Source organism: Dendrobates tinctorius, unplaced genomic scaffold (assembly GCF_039654945.1).
Source record: "Dendrobates tinctorius isolate UK_male_01 unplaced genomic scaffold, ASM3965494v1 ptg000028l, whole genome shotgun sequence".
Taxonomy (NCBI): domain Eukaryota; kingdom Metazoa; phylum Chordata; class Amphibia; order Anura; family Dendrobatidae; genus Dendrobates; species Dendrobates tinctorius.
Window position 1 is genome coordinate 17,898,261 of NW_027361696.1, and position 21,885 is coordinate 17,920,145.

General features: G+C 49.3%; 1 protein-coding gene across 14 annotated transcripts in view; it reads right to left on the reverse strand.

Annotated features, from left to right (window-relative positions):
* The window catches only part of UBR4 (ubiquitin protein ligase E3 component n-recognin 4), a 134,137-nt gene that overhangs the window by 42,293 nt on the left and 69,959 nt on the right, over window positions 1–21,885 (reverse strand). For all 14 annotated transcript variants that reach the window (XM_073570313.1, XM_073570316.1, XM_073570312.1 and 11 more), the window contains 7 exons: window positions 2,398–2,637; window positions 2,161–2,299; window positions 1,400–1,525; window positions 1,193–1,321; window positions 749–1,092; window positions 577–667; window positions 135–219 (listed from right to left, as the gene is read on the reverse strand). In XM_073570313.1, the coding sequence (XP_073426414.1) occupies window positions 135–219; window positions 577–667; window positions 749–1,092; window positions 1,193–1,321; window positions 1,400–1,525; window positions 2,161–2,299; window positions 2,398–2,637 (1,154 nt within the window). The remainder of the gene's footprint in view (window positions 1–134; window positions 220–576; window positions 668–748; window positions 1,093–1,192; window positions 1,322–1,399; window positions 1,526–2,160; window positions 2,300–2,397; window positions 2,638–21,885) is intronic.

The following is a 21,885-nucleotide window of genomic DNA, read 5'->3' on the forward strand; positions in this document are numbered from 1 at the left end:
GTCACAATACATAGAAGATCGCATGACGCAGCACTATGTGGCGGCACAGAGGGAGACTTCACAGCAACTTTACAAAACTTCTGCTACATCTTAAAATTCTGTATGTGGTGACAAACACCTGTTGTAGTACATACCGCATCGCAGACGCAACTCCCAGCAGTTGTCCTCCTTGGATATAGAGTCGGTGAGCAGCAGCATCTCGTATTGCAGACTGCTGGCCTGGAAGACAGAATTGCAACATTGGAAACCATCACAAGAAGGTTATAGAAGCCTGACAATTCATCAACATATCAGGTTACAACAGCAGAATTTAGTAGATTAAATAATCTGGAGGATGAAATATCTCATTGTTATTCTACAAAGCTGTTACCAGGTAAAATGTAATATTGCGGACTAAAGTTAACTTTAATTGATAAACCACGTCCTGTGTACGAGAGCGGAAACTCTGACCATTCATTCTTCTCTGCATGGTGCCTAAGTGTGGAGGAAACCCAAAAGGGGTGGCGCATCCCCCCCCGCCCAAGGAATAGCGAGCGCATTCCCCCCCCACCCATGGATTGGATACATCAGACTTACCAAGTCAGGATTTGCCCAGTGTCCTTTAAGGGCCGTAGATACTTTTCCAATAATTAGGTCGTTCATTTGCTGAGTGGCTTCTGGATTGTCCCTGGAAAATGAATCAAAATAACCTGCAATGCAAAAAAACCCCCCAAAAAATAAAGAAAGCAGCACATGGTTTAAGTTCTACCTGGTGAGCAGGCACATGACCTGTCGCACTTCGTCACGCATGGATGCAGGACCACGGCGAAGGTTGTAATCGAACAGTTCCCGGATGAGACCCTGTGTCACAAGGATGTGCCGTATGGTGCTGTTGGTAGCAAGGGCGCGTAGCAGAGTGATACAGTGCTCGGTCACAGCTGAGGCACACCCGTAGCACTTGGTGGAGGATGTATGACCACATCCGAGCACCGATAAGGCTCTGTACTGACTGGCGGTGAACGTTGGCTGCACCGTGGTGCGGGAGGACCTGGTGGCGGCTTCTCTCTGCTGCAGATCGTACTCCAAAAGCTCCTTACGGGAGGCAAATACTTTCTGTGAAAATAGAATTCAGCCGTCAGGAAAGTGCCCAGGAGGAGTAATCTGTCGGCGTCTCCTAATACATCACTAGTGGTCTTCAGATTAGCAATATTACCTGGATGATCTTGGAAAGTTCATCAAAAGAGCTCTTGCAGTCCCCGCAGTATTCCTGCGCCAGCTGCAGGATGTACCGATTCACGCTGGCCGAGGTGGAGCTGATCCCTCCGGCGTTGGCAGAATCATCCTATACGGGAAGGGGAGCAATGTGACAGCAGACGAGCTACGAAGGGGATGACGCAGGGATGTCAAATATGGCGCTTACCTGTGGTTTCTCAGGGGCGGCTTCGTTAACTTTGCACAGAAGGTTTTCTAGTTGTGGTCGGTGGCCCATGAGCTGGTGATAGACTCTGTCCGCCTTGTCCAGCAGCGTGTTGATGTTGGTGACGGCCTGTAAATGAAACGTATGGACAGAAAATGCCACAAATGTCTGATAGAGGTGGCATCAAGCAAGCATGTTGGGCAATATCCACAACTCCCAGAGAATAAAAGGAGAAAATCTCTCTGTTCTCAAGAAAGCTGCGGTTCAACAGGTGGGACCTGCAGGGGTCAGACTAATGGGGTACAGCTAGTGGATAAGCCATGAATACATGAGATGGGAATAGTTACTAGAAGCGTGGACAGGACTGGTTTAGAGGAGTCCCATTCACTGACAACAAGCAGAGATCAGTACAACGGTAGTGAGTTAAAAGTAGTGATCAGCAAAATCGATTCACAGGAACTTTGTCTAGCAGCGACATCAAGAGTCAATGGCCGCCGGACGGAAAGTCTGCGAACAGTTTCCTACCTGCACCTCCTCTGACTTCTAGGCCCAGTGTAACATCACACCGGGCCCAATAACCAAAAAACGTGCTGAGGACATGGCAGGTAGGAGACGTTTTACAGGACTCCCATTTGGCGGCCATGGAATTGATTTGCTCATCTCTTAAAACACAAAAGTGCACTAGAAAGTTGTGGAAGTTTTGATAAAGTGGCATATAATTCTCACACTAGATACAACTAGATAAACCTCGTCTGCCGCCTCACCTTTTTCCGATCTTCCTCATTCTCAATGGGATCTACGGCGCAGCAAGGTCTTGCATACAGCATGAAATCAAAACGGGCATATTTGCAAAATCCACAAGCATTGCACAGGAATGGGTCCTTTTCGTCATAGTTAATGGATCTAAGGTAAAAAAAAAAAAAAGAAAACATAACATACTGCAAATAAAAAAAAACAAAAAAAACACCTGCAGGGCTTGTGTAACCCGATTGCGGGCTGACCTGCACTTGTGGCACTGGTAGACATTTTCACCGCAGTTTCCGCAAACACCAGGGTTGGCTGGTACGGAGGCGCTACAACGAGGACACTGCAGAGTTTCAGAGGAAGCCTGGTAGTTTTCATAGAAGTCGGCAAACTCGATCATTAGGTTGGAGGCGACGATGGGAAGCGGGAGGTCAATCTTCACCTCTGTTTGCCCTGGAGTCAGCTGCACCTTTTTAGCTTTGTGCCAGCGGGCAGGTCTAGAGCAAAGCGAGAGGAAAGGGTTAATATAATAAAATCTTCCCTTTCAGTAATGGGAGAAATATGGAAAGCAGACCTGCCTAAATGCAGGGTCATAAAGAAGAAAAAGTGCAAGTAATGCTGAGCATTAATGGAAGCATAGACTGGGATTGCTGATAATCTGGCACATCAATGTTCCATTATGCCAGATTATCAGGAAATCTGCCCTCGGTCAGCAGCACTCACTTTTTCTTTTTTTAAACTCTTTATTGAAAGATTCCACAGGATAAAGTTACAAACATATACTATCACAGTAGAAGGTCAGAATGATCCAGTCACACTTAACAATAACATGTAGATAACATTACACTCTCAACAATAGAGTAAACAAAAAAAAAAAAAGTGAACAAACAATATAGAAGAATATTTAGAATTGAAAGTCCTCAGTGGTTGATACCTTTTAATGGCTAACTGAAAAGATGGTAACACGTTGCAGGCTTTCGAGACTACGCAGGTCTCATCAGGCTAGACTAAAGCCCCCGTCACACACAGCGAGATCGCTAGCGAGATCGCTGCTGAGTCACAAGTTTTGTGACGCAAAAGCGATCTCACCAGTGATATCGCTGTGTGTGACAGGTATCAGAGACCAGCCCCCCTGCTGGGTATCGTTGATCGTGCTCAAAAGCCCTGGACTTTTTTTGATCGTTGGTCTCCCGCTGGCCAGCACGCATCGCTGATTGTGGCAGGCGGGAGAGCAACGATCAGCTAGCTCCCAACTCATATCCATGGTAAACAGCGGGTTTCTAAGCGCCGCGCTTAGAAACCCGCAGTGTACCTTAGATATCAGCGCGCGATTGTCGTCGCTAGTGCTGATCGCTGGTGAGATCTGCCTGTTTGGCAGCTCACCAGCGATCATGTAGCGGACACACCAGCGATTCTGACAAGTTCATATCGTTGTCGGGATCGCTGGTGAGTCGCTATGTGTGACGGGGCCCTAAAGGGCCTTTTACACATAGCGAGATCGCTAGCGATATCACTAAAGCGACACCGATTTTGTGACAACAGCGATATCGCTAGCGATCTCTCTACATGTGACAGGTACCTCCGACCGGTCTCCCCGCTGGATATCGCTGATCGCGCTGGAATGTCCTGGGACATTTTCTCCTCGTTGGCGTCACGCTGGTGCCGACTAGCGACGTATGGACGCAGGTGTAAGTAGTCATCATCGCTGCCGTGTGACAGGTAAGAGCGACCGCCGAGCATCGCTGGATCGTTGCTGCGTCGCTGGTGAGATCTGCCTGTTTGGCAGCTCACTAGCGTCCATTTAGCGATGCACCAGCGATCCTGACCAGGTCGTATCGTTTATACATATTTATACACAAAACAGCACAGAAATAACGCAATAGATAAGACAAGTGACATGAAGCAGAATTGTCATTACGGGAGAGGGATAAACAAATATTGGAACAGTTCATAGATAAGGAGTGTGAAAGTTTTATTGCCCTCTGATTGGTGTCTGGTTCTGTGTTGTGTGATGACCCCAGAAGGTCTGAAGAGCAAATTCCTTAAAGGGAATCTACCACCCCAATTCAGCCCTATCAGCTGCCGGCACTGCCATCAGGGGCTTATCTACAGCATTCTGTAATGCTGTAGATAAGCCGCCCCCCCCCCCCCCGATTTAACCTGAAAGATAAGAAAAACAAGTTAGATTATACTTGACCTGGTGTCCTGTCCGGCGCCTCCCATCTTCATACGATGCAGTCCTCTTCCTTAATTCTGCTGCGGCTCCTGCGCAGGCGTACTTTATCTGCCCTGTTGAGGGCAGAGTAAAGTACTGCAGTGCGGAGGCGCCGTACCTCTTACCTTTCCCCGCGCCTGCGCACTGCAGTACTTTACTCTGCCCGCAATAGGGCAGATAAATAGGGATTTTTGTGTCCTCACCGTAAAATCCTTTTCTCCGAGCCACTCATTGGGGGACACAGACAGTGGGTGTTATGCTCCTGCCACTAGGAGGACACTAAGCAAATCAGAAAAAAGTTAACTCCTCCCCTGCAGTATACACCCCGCAGCTGGATGAGATATCTCCAGTTCAGTGAAAAAAGCAGTAGGAGCTTAAACAGTCAACAGTAACGAACTATGTCAAAATCTAAGAATGCTACAAATGAGCCAGTAGGCTAAACAGGGCGGGTGCTGTGTCCCCCAAAGAATGGCTCGGAGAAAAGGATTTTACGGTGAGTACACAAAAATTCCTATTTCTCCTACGCCTAATTGGGGGACACAGACAGTGGGACATCCTAAAGCAGTCCCTGGGTGGGGAGCATACATCTGCTAATACCCCATGTACCTCTGAGTTACGACTGAGGTACTGCCGATTGCAGGATGCGTCTGCCGAGAGCTGCATCTGCAGAGGCCTGAGAATGAATTTGGTAATGTTTTGAAAAGGTATGCAGACTGGACCAAGTCGCAGCCTTGCAGACCTGTTCTGCCATGGCCTGGTGCCGAACGGCCCAAGAGGCACCCACTGACCGGGTAGAGTGCGCTTTAATCCCCGCTGGGACAGGCGCGTTCCTGACACGGTAGGATTCCTGAATCGCAGAGCGAATCCACCTGGCTAGCATTGCTTTGGACGCGGCTAGGCCCTTCCTATGCCACTCAGGAAGTATGAACAGGGAATCTGACTTGCGGAAGGGAGCCGTCCGAGAGATGTACCGTCTCAGTGCCCTAACAACATCTAGGGTGTGGAGGGCCTTCTCAATGCGATGGACTGGCGCCGGACAAAAGGAAGGCAAAACAATTTCCTCGTTGAGATGGAAAGAGGAAACGACCTTGGGCAGGAAGGACGGGGATGTCCTGAGAACCACCTTGTCCTGATGAAAATTCATGAGTGGAGAACGGCAGGACAGAGCTGCCAATTCCGAAACTCGTCTGACAGACGTAATTGCTACTAGAAAGACCACTTTCCAAGAGAGGATGGTCAATGACACATCCTGCAATGGTTCAAAAGGATCCTTTTGTAAGGCCCCGAGAAACAGGTTAAGGTCCCATGGTTCTAATGGATTCCTCTAAGGAGGGGCCACATGGGATACTCCTTGAATAATCGTCTTGACCTGAGGTTTGGTGGCAATTTTTTGTTGGAAAAACACTGACAGGTCCGAAATTTGGCCCTTGAGCGAGCTAAGCGCGTGGCCGGATTTTAGTCCGGATTGGAGAAACTCCAATATGCTCGGAATAGAGAACACCAGAGGGGAACGACCATGATCCTTGCACTATTAAAGGAAGATTTTCCAGGTGCGGTGATAGATACGTCTGGATACGGGCTTCCTAGCACTAATCATGGTGGAGATGACGTCGGGAGAGAATCCAGCCTGTGCTAAAATCCAGGATTCAACAGGCATGCCGTCAAAGACAGGGCCCCGGAGTTCTGGTGGTAAATCGGGCCCTGAGAAAGCAGATCCGAGTGATCTGGAAGTCGCCAGGGAACGTCGGCGACTAGTTGAATTAGTTCTGCATACCATGCTCGGCGCGGCCAGTCTGGCGCGACTAGGATTACAGGCACCCCCTTCTGCTCTGATCTTCTTGACAACCCTCGGAAGCAAGGAAAGAGGGGGAAAGATGTACGGAAGTCGGAACCAGTGCCATGGCAACACTAGGGAGTCCGCTCCGATGGCACATGGGTCACGCGATCAGGCAATGAACCGAGACACCTTGTTGTTTAGCCTTGAGGCCATGAGGTCCACATCCAGAGTCCCCCAACGAAGACAGATCTGGTGAAAGACCTCTGGATGAAGAGACCACTCTCCTGAGGTAATGCTTTGGCGACTGAGAAAATCTGCCGCCCAATTTTCTACTCCAGGGATGTGAATTGCTGAGATGGATGAATGGTTGGTCTCGGCCCAATAGAGGATGTGACTGACTTTGTGCATGGCCATCTTGCTCCGGGTACTTCCTTGGCGGTTGATATACGCTACAGCCGTGGCGTTGTCTGATTGGATCCTGATGGGGCGACCTGAGAGGAGATGGTGGACACTTTGTAGAGCCAATCTGATTGCTCGTATTTCCAAGATGTTGACGGGGAGACGTGATTCTTGGGTTGACCAACGACCCTGAGCTGTGTGGTGATGAAAGACCGCACCCCAGCCGAGAAGACTTGCGTCAGTGGTTGCTATCAACCATCTTAAATGGGAGAAAAGACCTCCCTTGATTCAGGGAGGACCTCAGTGTCCACCACTTGAGGGCTTGCCTGACCCGCAGGGACAAAAGGATCCGACGGTCCACGGAGAACGGGTTCTTGTCCCAAGCAGACAGCAACGCGTGTTGTAAGGGACGGAGATGGAACTGTGCAAACGGAAGTGCTTCCATGGCAGCTACCATTTTTCCAAGAACTCTCATGCTGAAACGAATGGAGTGAGAAGCTGGACGGGAAAGAGTCCACACTGCCTATTGTAAAGCTTGCGTCTTTTCCGGAGTGAGAGTGACCAACCCGCAGGAAGTGTCCAAGATCATTCCTAAAAAGGAGACTTGCTGAGCCGGTTTCGGCGAAGACTTTGCGACGTTTATCTTCCACCCCAGGCGTGAAAGTGTATTTACTGTTATCTCCACAGATTCTTCACAGGCTGAAAGGGACGGACCCTTGATGATTAGGTCGTCGAGATACGGTAACACTACTACTCCCCGCGAGTGGAGAATGGCCATGACCTTGGTAAAAACCCTGGGGGCAGCAGCGAGTCCGAAGGGCAAGGCCACGAACACTGGAAGTGTTCGTCGTGAATTGCAAAGCGCAGGAATTGCTGGTGAGATAGGCAGATCGGGATGTGAAAGTAAGCATCCTTGATGTCGATGGATCCTAGGAACTCTTTCCATGGAAGCGACCACTGACCGGAGGGATTCCATTCTGAATCGCCGAACCATGACAAACTGATTTAACAGTTTGAGATCTAGAATGGGACGCATGGAGCCGTCCTTCTTTGCAACCACAAAAAGGTTTTAATAAAATCCTCTGAACCTCTCGTGATGAGGGACCGTCCCTTAAGAGAGCCTGAATAGCCCGAAGGAAGGCTCTTGTCTTTCCCTTGGGCGGAGAGGAAAGGAAAAAACGAGTTGGAGGGGGAGTGGAGAACTCTATCTTGTATCCGGAGGACACCAGCTTCCTGACCCACTTGTCGTGGACGACCGCGAGCCAGGTGTTGCTGAAGGAAAGTAGGCGGCCGCCAACTTTGTCGGCGTCCGCCGGATACCGCAACAAGTCATTGGGTAGGTCTATGAGACCTGGCTCCTTTGGAACCAGAAGCCCTAGGCCTGGGTTTCCAAGGACGGTTAGGTCTGCACGAGACCTGGGAGCCTCTATCTCCGCGCGGAGATGGACCTGATCTGGAAGAGAAGGTAGAGGAGGACCAACCGGAGTTGTTGCGAAAGGAACGAAAGAGCGCCGGTTGTTGGTTGCGAAACGGCCGAGCAGCTTTTTGTTGAGGGAGGAATTTACTTTCCCCCCCCCGGTAGCATCCGAAATGAGTTGATCTAGTTTCTCTCCAAAAAGACGACCCGTTTGAAACGGGAGAGAAGTCAAGGATCTTTTAGACGTGGCATCTGCTCGCCAGTCGCGGAGCCATAGGGCTCTTCTAATGGAGATCGCATTAGCGGCAGTTTAAACAGCGCAATTGGAGGCGTCAAGAGGCGTCCACTACGAAGTCCGCTGCGTGAATTATCTGCCTGGCGACCGCGGTTTCTTCCGGAGGAAGATTGGAGTCCTGGAAGGAGGTAATCAAGACTCTGCCCAAGCGGCCATCGCTTTTGTGACCCAAATTGCCGCTAAGGATGGAAAAAGCGCTGCTCCTGAAGCTTCAAACACTGAACGGGCAAGGTAGTCAATCTGACGATCGGAGGGGTTTCTGATCGAGGACCCCTCGGATACGGACAAAAGCGTTTTGGAAGCCAGGCGCGATACAGGCGGGTCCACTGGAGGGGACTGTAACCAATCTTTCATTAGGTCTGGGTCAAAGGGGTATTTAGCCTGAGTAGACTTGTGCCCTGAGAACCGCTTATGTGTGTTGGAGCGGGAACATTATCCTCATCCAACTTCAGAATCTTGTTAACTGAACGTATAGAGAATCAAGCGACTCTTGATCAGATGGGGGATTCTGAGGGGCAGACGTGTCAGAATCAAACTCGGTCGTGCTCGCTGAGAACTCCGGGAGAGGGAGAGCGAGAGCGAGAAATAGGAGTCGCAGATGCAAAAGCGCGAACAGGGCTAGAGGAAGCGTCATGAGTCCGCTTTCTAGAGCCCCGACCATCCCTTGAACGAGTACGGCCCCTGCTAGAGGACGGTTCCCTTTCAACGCTAGAGCCTTCCTCGGGAGGCAAGGACGCCTTCTGGCTTGAAGAGCCCTCCCAGAGAGAGAATATAGCCTGGGTCAGAGACTCCACCGACCATGACAGGGACGCAGCCCACTTAGGGGTACTAAACGCAGGAGACCCGTCAGCAGCGGCGACAGGGGGCGATTGAGCGCAGGACTGGGCGGAGGCCGGGCTTTGCAAGAGGTACACGGTAAAAAATGCAGTGTGCTTTTTTGCAAACCGCTTCGCTTCCTTGGATTGAGACATAGCGCTCCTGCAAGGGTTAACGGCAGAGTCTGCTGCAGCTGCAGGGAACGTGCTGGGAAGGGGTTAATCTTTAATCTGGGGCAGATGCAGCTTACCCGGTCCTATTCTGTGTCCCCAGGGAGGAATGGCGTGGCCCTGCGGTGTCACCTGGTATCCAGCTGTTCGCCTTACAGCTTGTCTCCAGCTGAGGTAAAAAGGATATGGCCCCCGAGATTAGGATTGCGCGTCTCGTGCAGGCTGAGAGGCGCCAAAGTGAGGGGGGCAGAGCCAATAGCACGGGCGGCGCTATTCAAATTGCGACCTAGTAGGCCGGAAAAGCTGGGGCCTGGATTTTGAGCCTACCCGAGGTAGGCGTTGGTGGGCGGGCCGGGGCGGCGCCACTTAAATTGTGGCCTAGCAGGCCTGAAAGCTGGGGACTACATTTTTTGCACTACCCGCGGTAGCGCCACGGGGGAGGGGGGACTGGTGCACCGCCGTTGATGCTACATCAGTGCTACTCCCGGGGGACAGGACCCGACCCCATACCTCCACTCCAGTGCTCAGCACTGTCCGGCTCTCTATGCAGGCTCTTATCCTCCAAGTTGGTGATGTAGCAGAGCTGGAGGAGTTATTAAAGGGGCCACGCTCAATCGATCCTCCCTGTGATAGGGGGATGGAGAGCTATGGGGCTGACTCAGGGCCTACGTAAGCGCTGTCCCAAATCTTCTCCGATACGTGCGCCTGCCCTGGACGGGAACTTCCATTAGGCATCATCGCCAAAGTAGAGGAATCAGCCCCAAAACGTCGCAGGAAAGGTACGTGAAGGGTTAATCCACGTGCTTGCCTGTTGTTGGTTCGGGGGAGAGCGGGCGGTAGAAAGGAACCGTCGCCCCCTTCACTCCGTCAATTAAAAAATAAAAATTTACATAAAAATTCAAAAATAAAATAAAAACGGTGGGGTCTGAAACCAGACCCAAGTGCCTCCTACAGACACTAAGCATGAACTGGAGATATCTCATCCAGCTGCGGGGTGTATACTGCAGGGGAGGAGTTAACTTTTTTTCTGATTTGCTTAGTGTCCTCCTAGTGGCAGCAGCATAACACCCACTGTCTGTGTCCCCCAATGAGGCGTAGGAGAAAGTATGCCTGTGCAGGAACCGAGGCAGAAGTAAGAAGGAGAACGGCATCGTATGAAGATGGGAGGCGCCGGACCGCGACACCCACCGCACCAGACTACGCCCCACGGTAAGTATAATCTAACTTGTTTTTCTCATGTTTCATCGAGGGGGGCTTATCTACAGCATTACAGAATGCTGTAGGTAAGCCCCTGATGGTGGTGCCGGCAGCTGATAGGGCTAAAAATAGGTGACAGATTCCCTTTAACAATATAGAACATAGCATAGAGAATCATAGAATGGTAGAGTTGGTAGGAACCTCCTGGATCATCTGGTCCAACCCCAGGGAATTTGGGGAATTTTTCCAGGAGCTAGCAATTTTAATTCTTGTCGCTACGATAACGTGTGCAATTACAGTATGGAACTCATAGGGAAGTGAATCCAGATCGATAGCAAGAAGTGCCTGCTGTGCGTTAAGAGAAACTGGTATACCACAAATCTGGAATATTAAATGATCAATGGCTTCCCACAAATGTCTAATATTGCCGCAGTTCTTCCACCATATGTGTAGCATATCTGCTCCAGGATCACCACATCTCCAGCACGTATCTGGGAGCCGTGGAACATCCCAGAAAGCCTATAAGGAGTGAAATACCACCTATATAACAATTTCCTTGCATTTTCTATGTGGTTAGTACATTTAGATTGGCTACCAATAATTAAAAAGGATGCTTCCCATTGATCCGGTGTGAATGTGCGGTTAAGGTCTTTTTCCCACTTTTGTAGGTATGTGGATAGTGGGGGCAAGGTATTCTCTAGCATGCAGTCATGGCCTATGGATAACGCCCTAATTTGTGATGTCGGATTAATTAGCATAGAGTATAGTTTAGATGGCGGAGCATGCACCCAAACACTCCTTTCGGTGAGGCTGTGTTCACACACAGCGTTTTTTTAGCGGTTTTCACTATAAGACCGCTATAAAACCGCTAAAAAGAAGCTGCACAGTCATTTTTATGCATTTTGCACTTTTTGTGCACATTGATTTGTTTTTTACCGCGAAAAAACCGCATCGCGGTAAAAAACGCAGCATGCACATTAATTTTGCGGATTTTTCCGCGGTTTAGGCTTCTCCCATGCTTTTAGAAACCGCTGCGGAAAAAAACGCATCAAAACCGCGCAAAAAACGCCGTGGGAAAAATAGGTGCGGTTTCTGGGAAGGGATTCAGGTTTTTGAGCAGAAATTTTCTGCAACGTGTGCACTTAGCTTTAAGAAATGCCAGATCTGCAAGTATTTGTAAAAGTCCCGCTGTGGGACCTTGTATCTATCCCGCAATAATGAGAATAATTAATTCCTCCCCTTCATCCATATCCCCAACCAAGACAACTACGGAAGCTTTCCAATTTTTGAGGTCTAAAATGCAATGCTCCAGCGTCTCTATGGGAGTCTTTAGAAACGTGGTTTGTATAAGACCTAATTTAATAGTCAGCACCTTCCAAAGTTCCAGAGCCGCATCAAATGTTGTGGACATGTTTAGATTTCTATTGGGAACTGTATTGTGATGTGCATGGTAAAAAGCTGATACTTTAGAGGTTCCCATTAAATATTTTTCAATTGTTATCCAGTGACTGTCATCCTCGTTATTCCACATGAATCGTAATTGTTCGAATAACGCGGCTCTGTAATAACGGGCCACTGAGGGGCATCCCAAAGCCTCCCTTACTCAGAGGAATATAAAGCGTGTCCGCTTGGACCCTGGATTTTTTCTCTTGCCAAATATATTTTAAGATCAAGGCTTGGATCTCTTAAAATTTTAATTGGGAATATAATGGGGAGTTTGCGGAATAAATACAATATCTGTGGGAGAATGAACATTTTAACTGATGCTATCCTGCCCAGCCAAGATAAATCATGCTTCTTCATATGTAACATGTCAATTTGAATTTTCTTTCTCAGAGCCTCATAGTTCAATGCTAACATTTTATCTGCTGATAATGTAAGTCGAATACCCAGATACTCAATATTATCGTTCCCCCATTTAAAAGGGTACTTATTCTCATAATCTTTTGAATATTTTACAGATGGAGTTAGATATCACCTCCCTGCTAACCAGAATCCCTCAATGTCTGTCCACTATTTCATCCTTCTTCTCTACCAGATTTCTGAAACTTAACATGGACAAAACAGAATTCATCATCTTTCCCCCATCTCACGTGGCCACCCCAACGAACCTATCCATTACAGTAAATGGCTGCCCACTCTCCCCAGTCCCACAAGCTCGCTGCCTCGGGGTAATTCTTGATGCTGATCTCTCCTTCAAACCACATATCCAAGCCCTTTCCACTTCCTGCCGACTTAAACTCAAAAATATTTCACGAATCCGTTCATTCCTCAACCAAGAATCTGCAAAAACCCTAGTCCATGCCCTCATTATCTCTCGCCTTGACTACTGCAACCTCCTGCTCAGTGGCCTCCCCTCGAACTCTCTCGCACCCCTCCAATCTATTCTAAACTCCGCTGCCCGACTAATACACCTGTCCCCCCGCTATTCCCCAGCTTCTCCCCTCTGTCAATCCCTTCACTGGCTCCCCATTGCCCAGAGACTCCAGTACAAAACCCTAACCATGACATACAAAGCCATCCACAACCTGTCTCCTCCATACATCTGTGACCTTGTCTCCCGGTACTTCCCTGCACGCAACCTCCGATCCTCACAAGATCTCCTTCTCTACTCCCCTCTTATCTCCTCTTCCCACAATCGCATACAAGATTTCTCTCGTGCATCACCCCTACTCTGGAACTCTCTACCACAACATATCAGACTCTCACCTACCATCGCAACCTTCAAAAAGAGCCTGAAGACCCACCTCTTCCGACAAGCCTATAACCTGCAGTAACCACCGATCGACCAAACCGCTGCATGACCAGCTCTACCCTCGCCTACTGTATCCTCACCCATCCCTTGTAGATTGTGAGCCTTCGCGGGCAGGGTCCTCTCTCCTCCTGTACCAGTTATGACTTGTATTGTTCAACATTATTGTACTTGTTTTTATGTATACCCCTCCCTACATGTAAAGCTCCATGGAATAAATGGCGCTATAACAATAAATAATAATAATAATAAATAATAATAATAATAAAGCACCTGGCATTTGGACAAGTTCAGCTTATAATATGATATTTTAGTAAATGAATCGATAATTTGCATTGCTGCCGGTAGAGATTCTGTGGGATTTGATACGGATGATACTTCACCAAATATAGGGATTTTTGTGTACTCACTGTAAAATCCTTTTCTCCAAGACAATCATAGGGGGACACAGACAGTGGGTGTTATGCTGCTTGCCACTAGGACATTAAGTAAACCAGAAAAAAAAAGTAAACTCCTCCCCTGCAGTATACACCCTCTCGCTGGATGAGATTTCTCCAGTTCGGTGAAAAAAGCAGTAGGAGCATAAATAGTCAACAATAACCATAACTATGTCAAAACCTAATAATGCTACAGTGAGCCAATAGGCTAAACAGGGTGGGTGCTGTGTTCCCCAATGATTGGCTCGGAGAAAAGGATTTTACGGTGAGTACACAAAAATCCCTATTTCTCCTACGCCTCATTAGAGGACACAGACAGTGGGACGTCCTAAAGCAGTCCCTGCATGGGGAGCATACATCTGCTAATACCCCACGTACCACTGACTTAACACTGTGGTACCGCCGATTGCAGGATGCGTCTGCCGAGACCTGCATCCACAGAAGCCCGAGAACGAATTTGGTAATGTTTTGTAAAAGTATGCAGACTGGACGAAGTCGCAGCCTTGCAGACCTGTTCTGCCGAGGCCTGGAGCGCCCACTGAGCGGGTAGAGTGCGCCTTAATCCCTACTGGAACAGGCGCGTTCCTGACACGGTAGGATTCCTGAATCGCCAAGCGAATCCACCTGGCTAGTGTTTCTTTTGAAGCAGCTAGACCCTTCCTATGCCCCTCTGGAGGGGAGGGTGTGGAGGGCCTTCTCAATGCGATGGACTGGCGCCGGACAAAAGGAAGGCAAAACAATTTCCTCATTGAGATGGAAAGAGAATACGACTTTGGGCAGGAAGGACGGGGACGTCCTGAGAACTGCTCTGTCCTGATGAAAGTTCAGGAACGGAGGGCAGCAGGACAAGGCCGCCAATTCCAAAACTCGTCTGATTGATGTAATTGCCAGTAGAAAGACCACCTTCCAAGAGAGAATGGTCAGTGGCACGTCCTGCAGCGGTTCGAAAGGAGCCTCCTGTAAGGCCCAGAGAACCAGGTTAAGATCCCATGATTCGAATGGCCTATAAGGAGGCGCCACATGGGAGACTCCCTGAATGAACGTCTTGACCTGAAGTTTGGTAGCAATTTTGCGTTGGAATAGCACTGACAAGGCCGAAATCTGGCCCTTGAGCGAGTTAAGCGCGAGGCCTGACTTTAATCCGGATTGAACGAATTCCAATATGGCCGGAATGGAAAACACCAGAGGGGTTTGACCATGATTCCTTGCACCATGAAAAGAAGGTTTTCCAGGTGCGGTGACAGATGCGCATGTACACAGGCTTCCTAGCACTAATCATGGTGGAAATCACGTCGTGAGAGAACCCAGCCTGTGCTAAAATCCAGGATTCAACTGCCACGCCGTCAAAGACAGGGCCCCGGAGTTCTGGTGGTAAATCGGGCCCTGAGAGTGTAGATCCATGCGATCTGGAAGTCGCCAGAGGACGTCGGCGCCCAGTTGTACTGTATCAGTTCTGCGTACCATGCCCGGCCAATCTGGTGAGACTAGGATCAATGGTACTCCCTCTGTTCTGATCTTTATGATGACCCACAGAAGCAAGGGAAGAAGGGGGGGGGATGTACGGGAGCCGGAACCGATGCCACGACAGAACTAGGGCGTCCGCTTCGATGGCGCATGGATCGAGCGATCGGGCAATGAATCGAGGAACCTTGTTGTTTAGTCTTGAGGCCAAGAGATCCACATCCGGAGTCCCCCAATGATGACAAATCTGCTGAAAGACTTCCAGATGAAGAGACCACTCTCCTGAGGCAAGGCCCTGGCGACTGAGAAAATCTGCCACCCAATTCTCTACGCCCGGGATGTGGATTGCTGAGATGGGCAAATGGTTGGTCTCGACCCAACGGAGGATGTGACTCACTTCGTGCATGACCATCCTGCTCAGAGTACCTGCCTGGCAGTTGATATACGCTACAGCCGTAGCGTTGTTGGATTGGATCCTGATGGGGTGACCTGCGAGGAGATGGTGGAGACTCCGTAGAGCTAGTCTGATCGCATGTATCTCCAAGATGTTGATGGGTAGACGTGACTCTTGAGTTGACCAACGACCGCACCCCAGCCCAGAAGACTTGCGTCGGTGGTTACTACCAACCATCTTGCTGGGAGAAAAGACCTCCCTTGACTCAGGGAGGACTTCAGTGTCCACCACTTGAGGGCTTGTCTGACACGCAGAGACAGAATGGAACCGACGGTCCAGGGAGAACGGGTTCTTGTCCCAAGCTAACAGCAATGCATGTTGTAAGGGACGGAGATGGAACTGTGCGAATGGAACTGCTTCCATCGCTGCCTCCATCTTTCCGAGAACTCTCATGCTGAAACGAATGGAGTGAGAAACCGGTCGGGAAAGGGTCCGTGCTGCCTGTTGTAAGGCTTGGGTCTTTTCTGGAGGGTGAATGACCAACTCGCAGGAAGTGTCCAAGATCAATTCTAAAAAGGAAATCTGCTGGGCCGGTTTTGGGAAAGACTTTTTGAAGTTTATCTCCCAGCCCAGGCGAGAAAGTGTATTTGCTGTTATATCCACGAATTCCTCGCAGGCTGGAAGGGACGGACCCTTGATGACCAGGTCGTCCAGATACGGTAACACCACCACTCCCCGAGAGAGGAGAATGGTCATGACAGCCGCCATGACCTTGGTAAAGACTCTGGGTGTGGTGGCGAGTCCGAAGGGCAAGGCAACAAACTGGAAGTGTTCCTCGTGAATTGCAAAACGCAGGAACTGCTGGTGGGACGGGCAGATCGGAATGTGAAGGTAAGCGTCCTTGATGTCGATGGATGCTAGGAACTCTCCTTTTTCCATGGAATTTACTCTTTCCCCCGGTAGTATCAGAAATGAGCTGGTCCAGTTTCTCTCCAAAAAGACGACCAGTCTGATAGGGCAGGGAAGTCAACGATCTTTTAGATGTGGCATCCGCCCGCCAGTCGCAGAGCCATAGGGCTTTTCTAATGGAGATGGCATTAGCAGCAGTTTGAGCAGCGCAATTGGCGGCATCAAAAGAAGCGTCCACTACAAAGTCCGCTGCATGAATTATCTGCCTGGCGACCCTGGTTGCCTCCGGAGGAAGATTGGTACCCTGGAAGGCAGTAATTAAGACTTCTGCCCAAGCGGCCATTGCCTTAGTGACCAAAGTCGCCATGAAAGATGGAAAAAGCGCCGCTCCTGAAGCTTCAAAAACTGAGTGGGCAAGGTAGTCAATTGTTATGAATGAGTCACCGGAGGAGGATAAAACAAAAACACAAGCCAAGTCCAGAAAACCGGAGAGGTTGGCAGCCAGCGGACTGCAGACCCCTGATCCTATTCACCACAACTAACAGTAGCCGTGGGGGGCTCCTACGGTGCCCTAGACACCTCATCACAGCCGGAGAGCTAAACAAGCCCAAAGAAAGAAAGGGGAAGTCTAAACTGCCCCAGAGCAGACGCCAAAGCAATAGACAGCCCCCAACATGTATTGTTGGTGAAAAACAGATGAAAACACAAACACAGACAGAAAGACAGGCTGAGCAAACGATGGGGCCCAACTAACTAGACAGGAAAGGACAGAAACACCAAGGTTACTCACCGGTAGCCGGTTTTTCCGGAGCCCATGACGGCACACATGAGAGAGGGGATCCGCCCAGTCAGGACAGCAACCCTACTGAAGATAAAAAGGCAGTACCTCTCCCTCGCTTCAGTTGGTTTACAAAGCATGAGAGGCCCCCCGGGTTAGTACACATGGTAAAACTATCACCACATTATATCTAACTAAAAAAACACCCAAACTATAGTGCACACCAAAGGAGTGAAAAGGGGGGGGGGAATATACAGGTGCCGTCATGGGCTCCGGAAAAACCGGCTACCGGTAAGTAACCTTGGTGTTTTCCCGTCTCCCATGACGGCACACAAGAGACTTTTGTAGAATAAGACACCTTAGGGAGGGACCACCGCTTGCAGCACCCTTCTACCAAAGGTTAGGTCAGTAGAGGAAGACAGATCAAGTCGGTAGTGCTTAAAAAAGGTGGAAGGTGAGGACCAAGTAGCGGCTTTACAAATTTGTTCAATTGATACCTCAGCCTTCTCTGCCCAGGAGGTAGCCACGGCTCTGGTGGAGTGAGCCTTGATGCCTTCTGGAACCGGAGCGCCACTTGCGGAGTAGGATAACATAATGGCCTCCCTGATCCATCTGGCAATGGTACTCTTAGCTACCCCGTGCCGTTTTCTACTACCCTGAAAGGCTACAAAAAGGGACTGATCTTTCCTCCACTGACTACTTACTGACATATATTGTAATATGGCTCTTCTTACATCTAATGTATGGAACTTTTGCTCCCAGGGTTTCTGGGATTGTTGGCAAAGAGATCTCCTGAGTCCTATGAAACTTTTGGACTACCTTGGGGAGATAGGCCAGGTCTGGTCTTAGAACCACTCGGTCATCCAAGATCTGTGTATATGGAGGACATATAGACAGAGCTTGAAGGTCGCTGACTCTTCGGGCTGATGTTAAGGCTACCAGTAAGACAGTTTTAAGTGTAAGTAGCTTTGGTGACAGTTCTAGTAGTGGTTCAAAGGGGTCTTTGGTTAAGGCCTCTAAGACTAGGTTGAGGTCCCAGGGTGGTATCTTTGGGATAATGACCGGCCTTGACCTGCCACAGGACTTTATGAATCGGGACACCCACCTATTGGCTGCTAAGTTGCAGTTATAAAGGGCCCCCCCAAAGCTGAGACTTGAACTTTGAGTGTCTTAGTGGCTAACCCCAGTTGTAGCCCCGACTGTAAGAACTCTAGGATAGGTCCCACTGGCACTACATCCCCCAAGGGTTCCCCCAGGAAGTCTAGGAACTTTTTCCACGTTCTACCGTAGATTTGGGATGTTATAGGCTTCCTACTTTTCAACAGGGTGGAGACTAACCCTGGAGAGAATCCCTGGCGACTCAGTAGCGCCCTCTCAAATTCTAGGCTGCTAGATGGAAACCCTTCACCTGAGAGTGGACCACTGGTCCCTGGGAGAGCAGGTCTGGAATCTCCGGTAGTATCCATGGATCTGTCACTGACATAAGCCTCAGAAGGGAGAACCAAGGCCTTCTCGGCCAAAACGGAGCTATAAGAATTATTCTCGCTCGATCCTACCTGATTTTCCTGACCACTACTGGGATCATTGTTATCGGGGGAAATGCATAGGCCAGGATGAACTTCCAGGGTATTTGTAGGGGAATCTACTGCGAAGGGGTTTTCCCTTGGGTTTAGTGAGCAGAACTTCCTGACCTTCCAGTTGTGTGCGGTAGCGAACAGGTCTATTTCTGGTCTGCCCCAGGCCTGAACTATTTGTTGGAAGACTTGGGGGTTTAGGGACCATTCCCCTTGTCTTGGGTGCCTGCGACTCAGGAAGTCTGCCTGTATATTTTCTGCCCCCTTTATGTGCAGTGCTGAGATGGATAACAGATGTTGTTCTGCTAGCTGGAAGAGTAGATCCCCATCCTGTGGCACTCGCGTCTGTTGTAATGATGTCTTCGACTGGTTTTTGCCACGGGACACCGGCTGTTAGATTCTTTTCTACAGTCCACCAGAGCAGGGAATCTCTTACAGCCACTGAGAGACATAGTTTGCCTTCTAAATGCCCTTTTAATTGTTTCTGTGCTGACAGAACTTCCCACTGTAGTTGCCTTAAGTGGTACTGCGCCCATGCTACTGCGAGTATGCATGTCAACGAGCCTAAAAGGGACATTGCGTTCCTCAGTGTCATATTTGCTCTCTGGTAGGAGGCAGCGTTGTTGCTCGGAGTCCAATATCAACCCTAGGAAGGATTGCGGTTTTACTGGGGTTATCCTTGACTTGGGGTTGTTTACTATCCATCCTAGTCCTACTAGAATTGCTATCACTTCCTTCACTTGATGTGTGCAGTGGGACTCCGACCTCCCTATTAGGCTGTGTGTACACGCTGCGGATTCCGCTGCGTTTCCGCAGCGGTTTTGGCCGCTGCGGACACGCAGCAGTTTTAGCTGCGGTGTACAGTACCATTCATTTGAATGGAAAAAAAAAAAAAACGCTGTGCCGACGCTGCGGTTTTGAATCCGCAGAAAGAATTGCATGTCAATTCTTTCTGCGGAAACCGCTGCGGGTTCCTATCTCCACCATTGTGGAGATAGTGAATCCGCAGGACCAAACCGCAGGCAAAACCGCAGATAATCCGCAGGTCTTTGGACCTGCGGATTATCTGCGGTTTTTGCAAAATCCGTGCGGATTAATCCGCAGCGTGTGCACACAGCCTTACCAGAAAGTCGTCTAGGTATGGGACAATCACTATGTCCCTGGAACGCAGAAAAGACATTACTTCGGCCATCACTTTGGTGAATACTCTGGGGGCTGTAGACAGGCCAAATGGAAGGGCTGCGTACTGGTAGTGTTTCACCTGCCCCTGGACATAGAGCGCTACTCTCAAATATTTTTGATACTCTCGATGAATTGGGATGTGATAGTAAGCATCTTTTAAGTCTATCACTGCCATGAGGCAATGCTGGAACAGGATCTTTGTGGCCGTGTTGATTGACTCCATTTCGAAGGAGCAATTGTCTACCCACTGATTGAGTCTCCTCAGGTTGACAATGGTTCTCCAAGAGCCGTCTGGTTTTTGTATTAAGAAGAGGGGGGAGTAGAACCCCCTTCCTTCTTCTTGCACTGGGACTTCCCGTAGGACTTGTTTTTTCACTAGTCCCAAGACTTCCGTCTCCAGGGCCAACTGTTGCTCTTGGGCTTTCCTTCTGGGTGTCACTATGAAGGTATGCCTGGGCGGACGGATGAATTTTATTTTTAAGCCGTCCTTGATTATATTTAGGACCCATGTACTGGGGGGAGATATTTGCCCAGGCGGAAAGGAAGAGAGAAAGCCTTCCCCCTACCTCCGGCCCAATGTCATTGGGGAGATTTTTTGGAGGAAGTGGAGGGCCCTTTAAACATATAGCCTGATCCTCTTCTTTCTTTAAAGTCCCAGCTTTTTCTATCTCCCGGGGGACGACCCCTGTTAAATCTCCTCCTCCGAAAGGGCTGCTTTTTAGGTTCTCCCGGAAATAGGGGAAAGCTTTTCTTCCTATCCCCCGCATGTTCCAAAATCTCTTCTAGTTTTTTCCCGAAGAGGAATTGGCCATCGCATGGAATGGAACATAACCTATGCTTTGATGGTAAATCTCCAGGACACCCTTTAAGCCACAGCGCTCGTCTTGCCGCGTTTGACAGGCTTGCTGCCCTAGCTGTCAATCTTGCGGAGTCTGCAGAGGAATCTGCTAGGAAAGCCGCTGCTCCGTGCACCAGTGTCAAATTAGCCAGAATTTCGTCCCTAGGAACTCTATCCTTGATCTGGTCCTCTATTTGTTGCAGCCAGACCATTAGGGCACGAGCGGTACAGGTACCAGCTATTGCTAGTTTCAATCCACCTGCTGAAGCTTCCCAGATGTGCTTCAGGAAACAGTCTGCTTTTTTGTCAAGCGGGTCTTTCAACACGCCAGAGTCCTCTAATGGTAGGGATACCTTTTTTGAGGATCTGGCTACGGCCCCATCAATTTTTGGGACTTTTTCCCAGGCTTCTGAATCCTTCTGCTCAAAAGGGTACCTCCTCTTTGATGCGGAAGGTAAGCCCCCTGATCTCTCCGGTTTTTTCCATTCCCTGTCAATTAGCGCTTTTATTTTATCATTTACAGGGAAGGTACGTTTTCGTTTTTCCTCCAGTCCTCCAAACATTACATCCTCTAATGATTTGGGAGCTTTTTCCTCTTTTAGGCCCATTGTAGCCCTAATCGCTCAGACCAGTTTTTCCACATCCTCTGTTGGGAAACATGGAATGCCGCCTATATCGCTGTCCGAGGAGGATTCTGAGGACTGAGTAGAGGAAGAGGAGGTGGAGGGGGACAAGGATCTATCCCGCCCCTTCTGCCTTGGCGAGGCCTCTGAATCGGAGCTTCTTCTACGATCTCTTTTATCTTTCTTTTTAAGGGCTGCCTTTAGGGAACCTTTCACCTCCTGTTGAATTAACTGTTTAAGGCTAGTCACCAAATCAGGGGTCTCCTCCTGTATAGTTTTATTTATACAGTCAGCGCAGAGGTCTTTCTGCCACTGATCTGCCAGCTGGTGTTTACATAGGGCGCATTCTCCATTTTTGGTTTTGCTGCTGGCCTTCCTCGACCCCTAGTGATCAAACAGAGAAAATGGAACCCCGTTACCATAAGGGTGACATTCACGTAGATCACTCACCACCGCTGTCAATCAGGGGTACCGATCTCGGAGGCTCTGGTATGTTGGCGGCTCAGCCTGG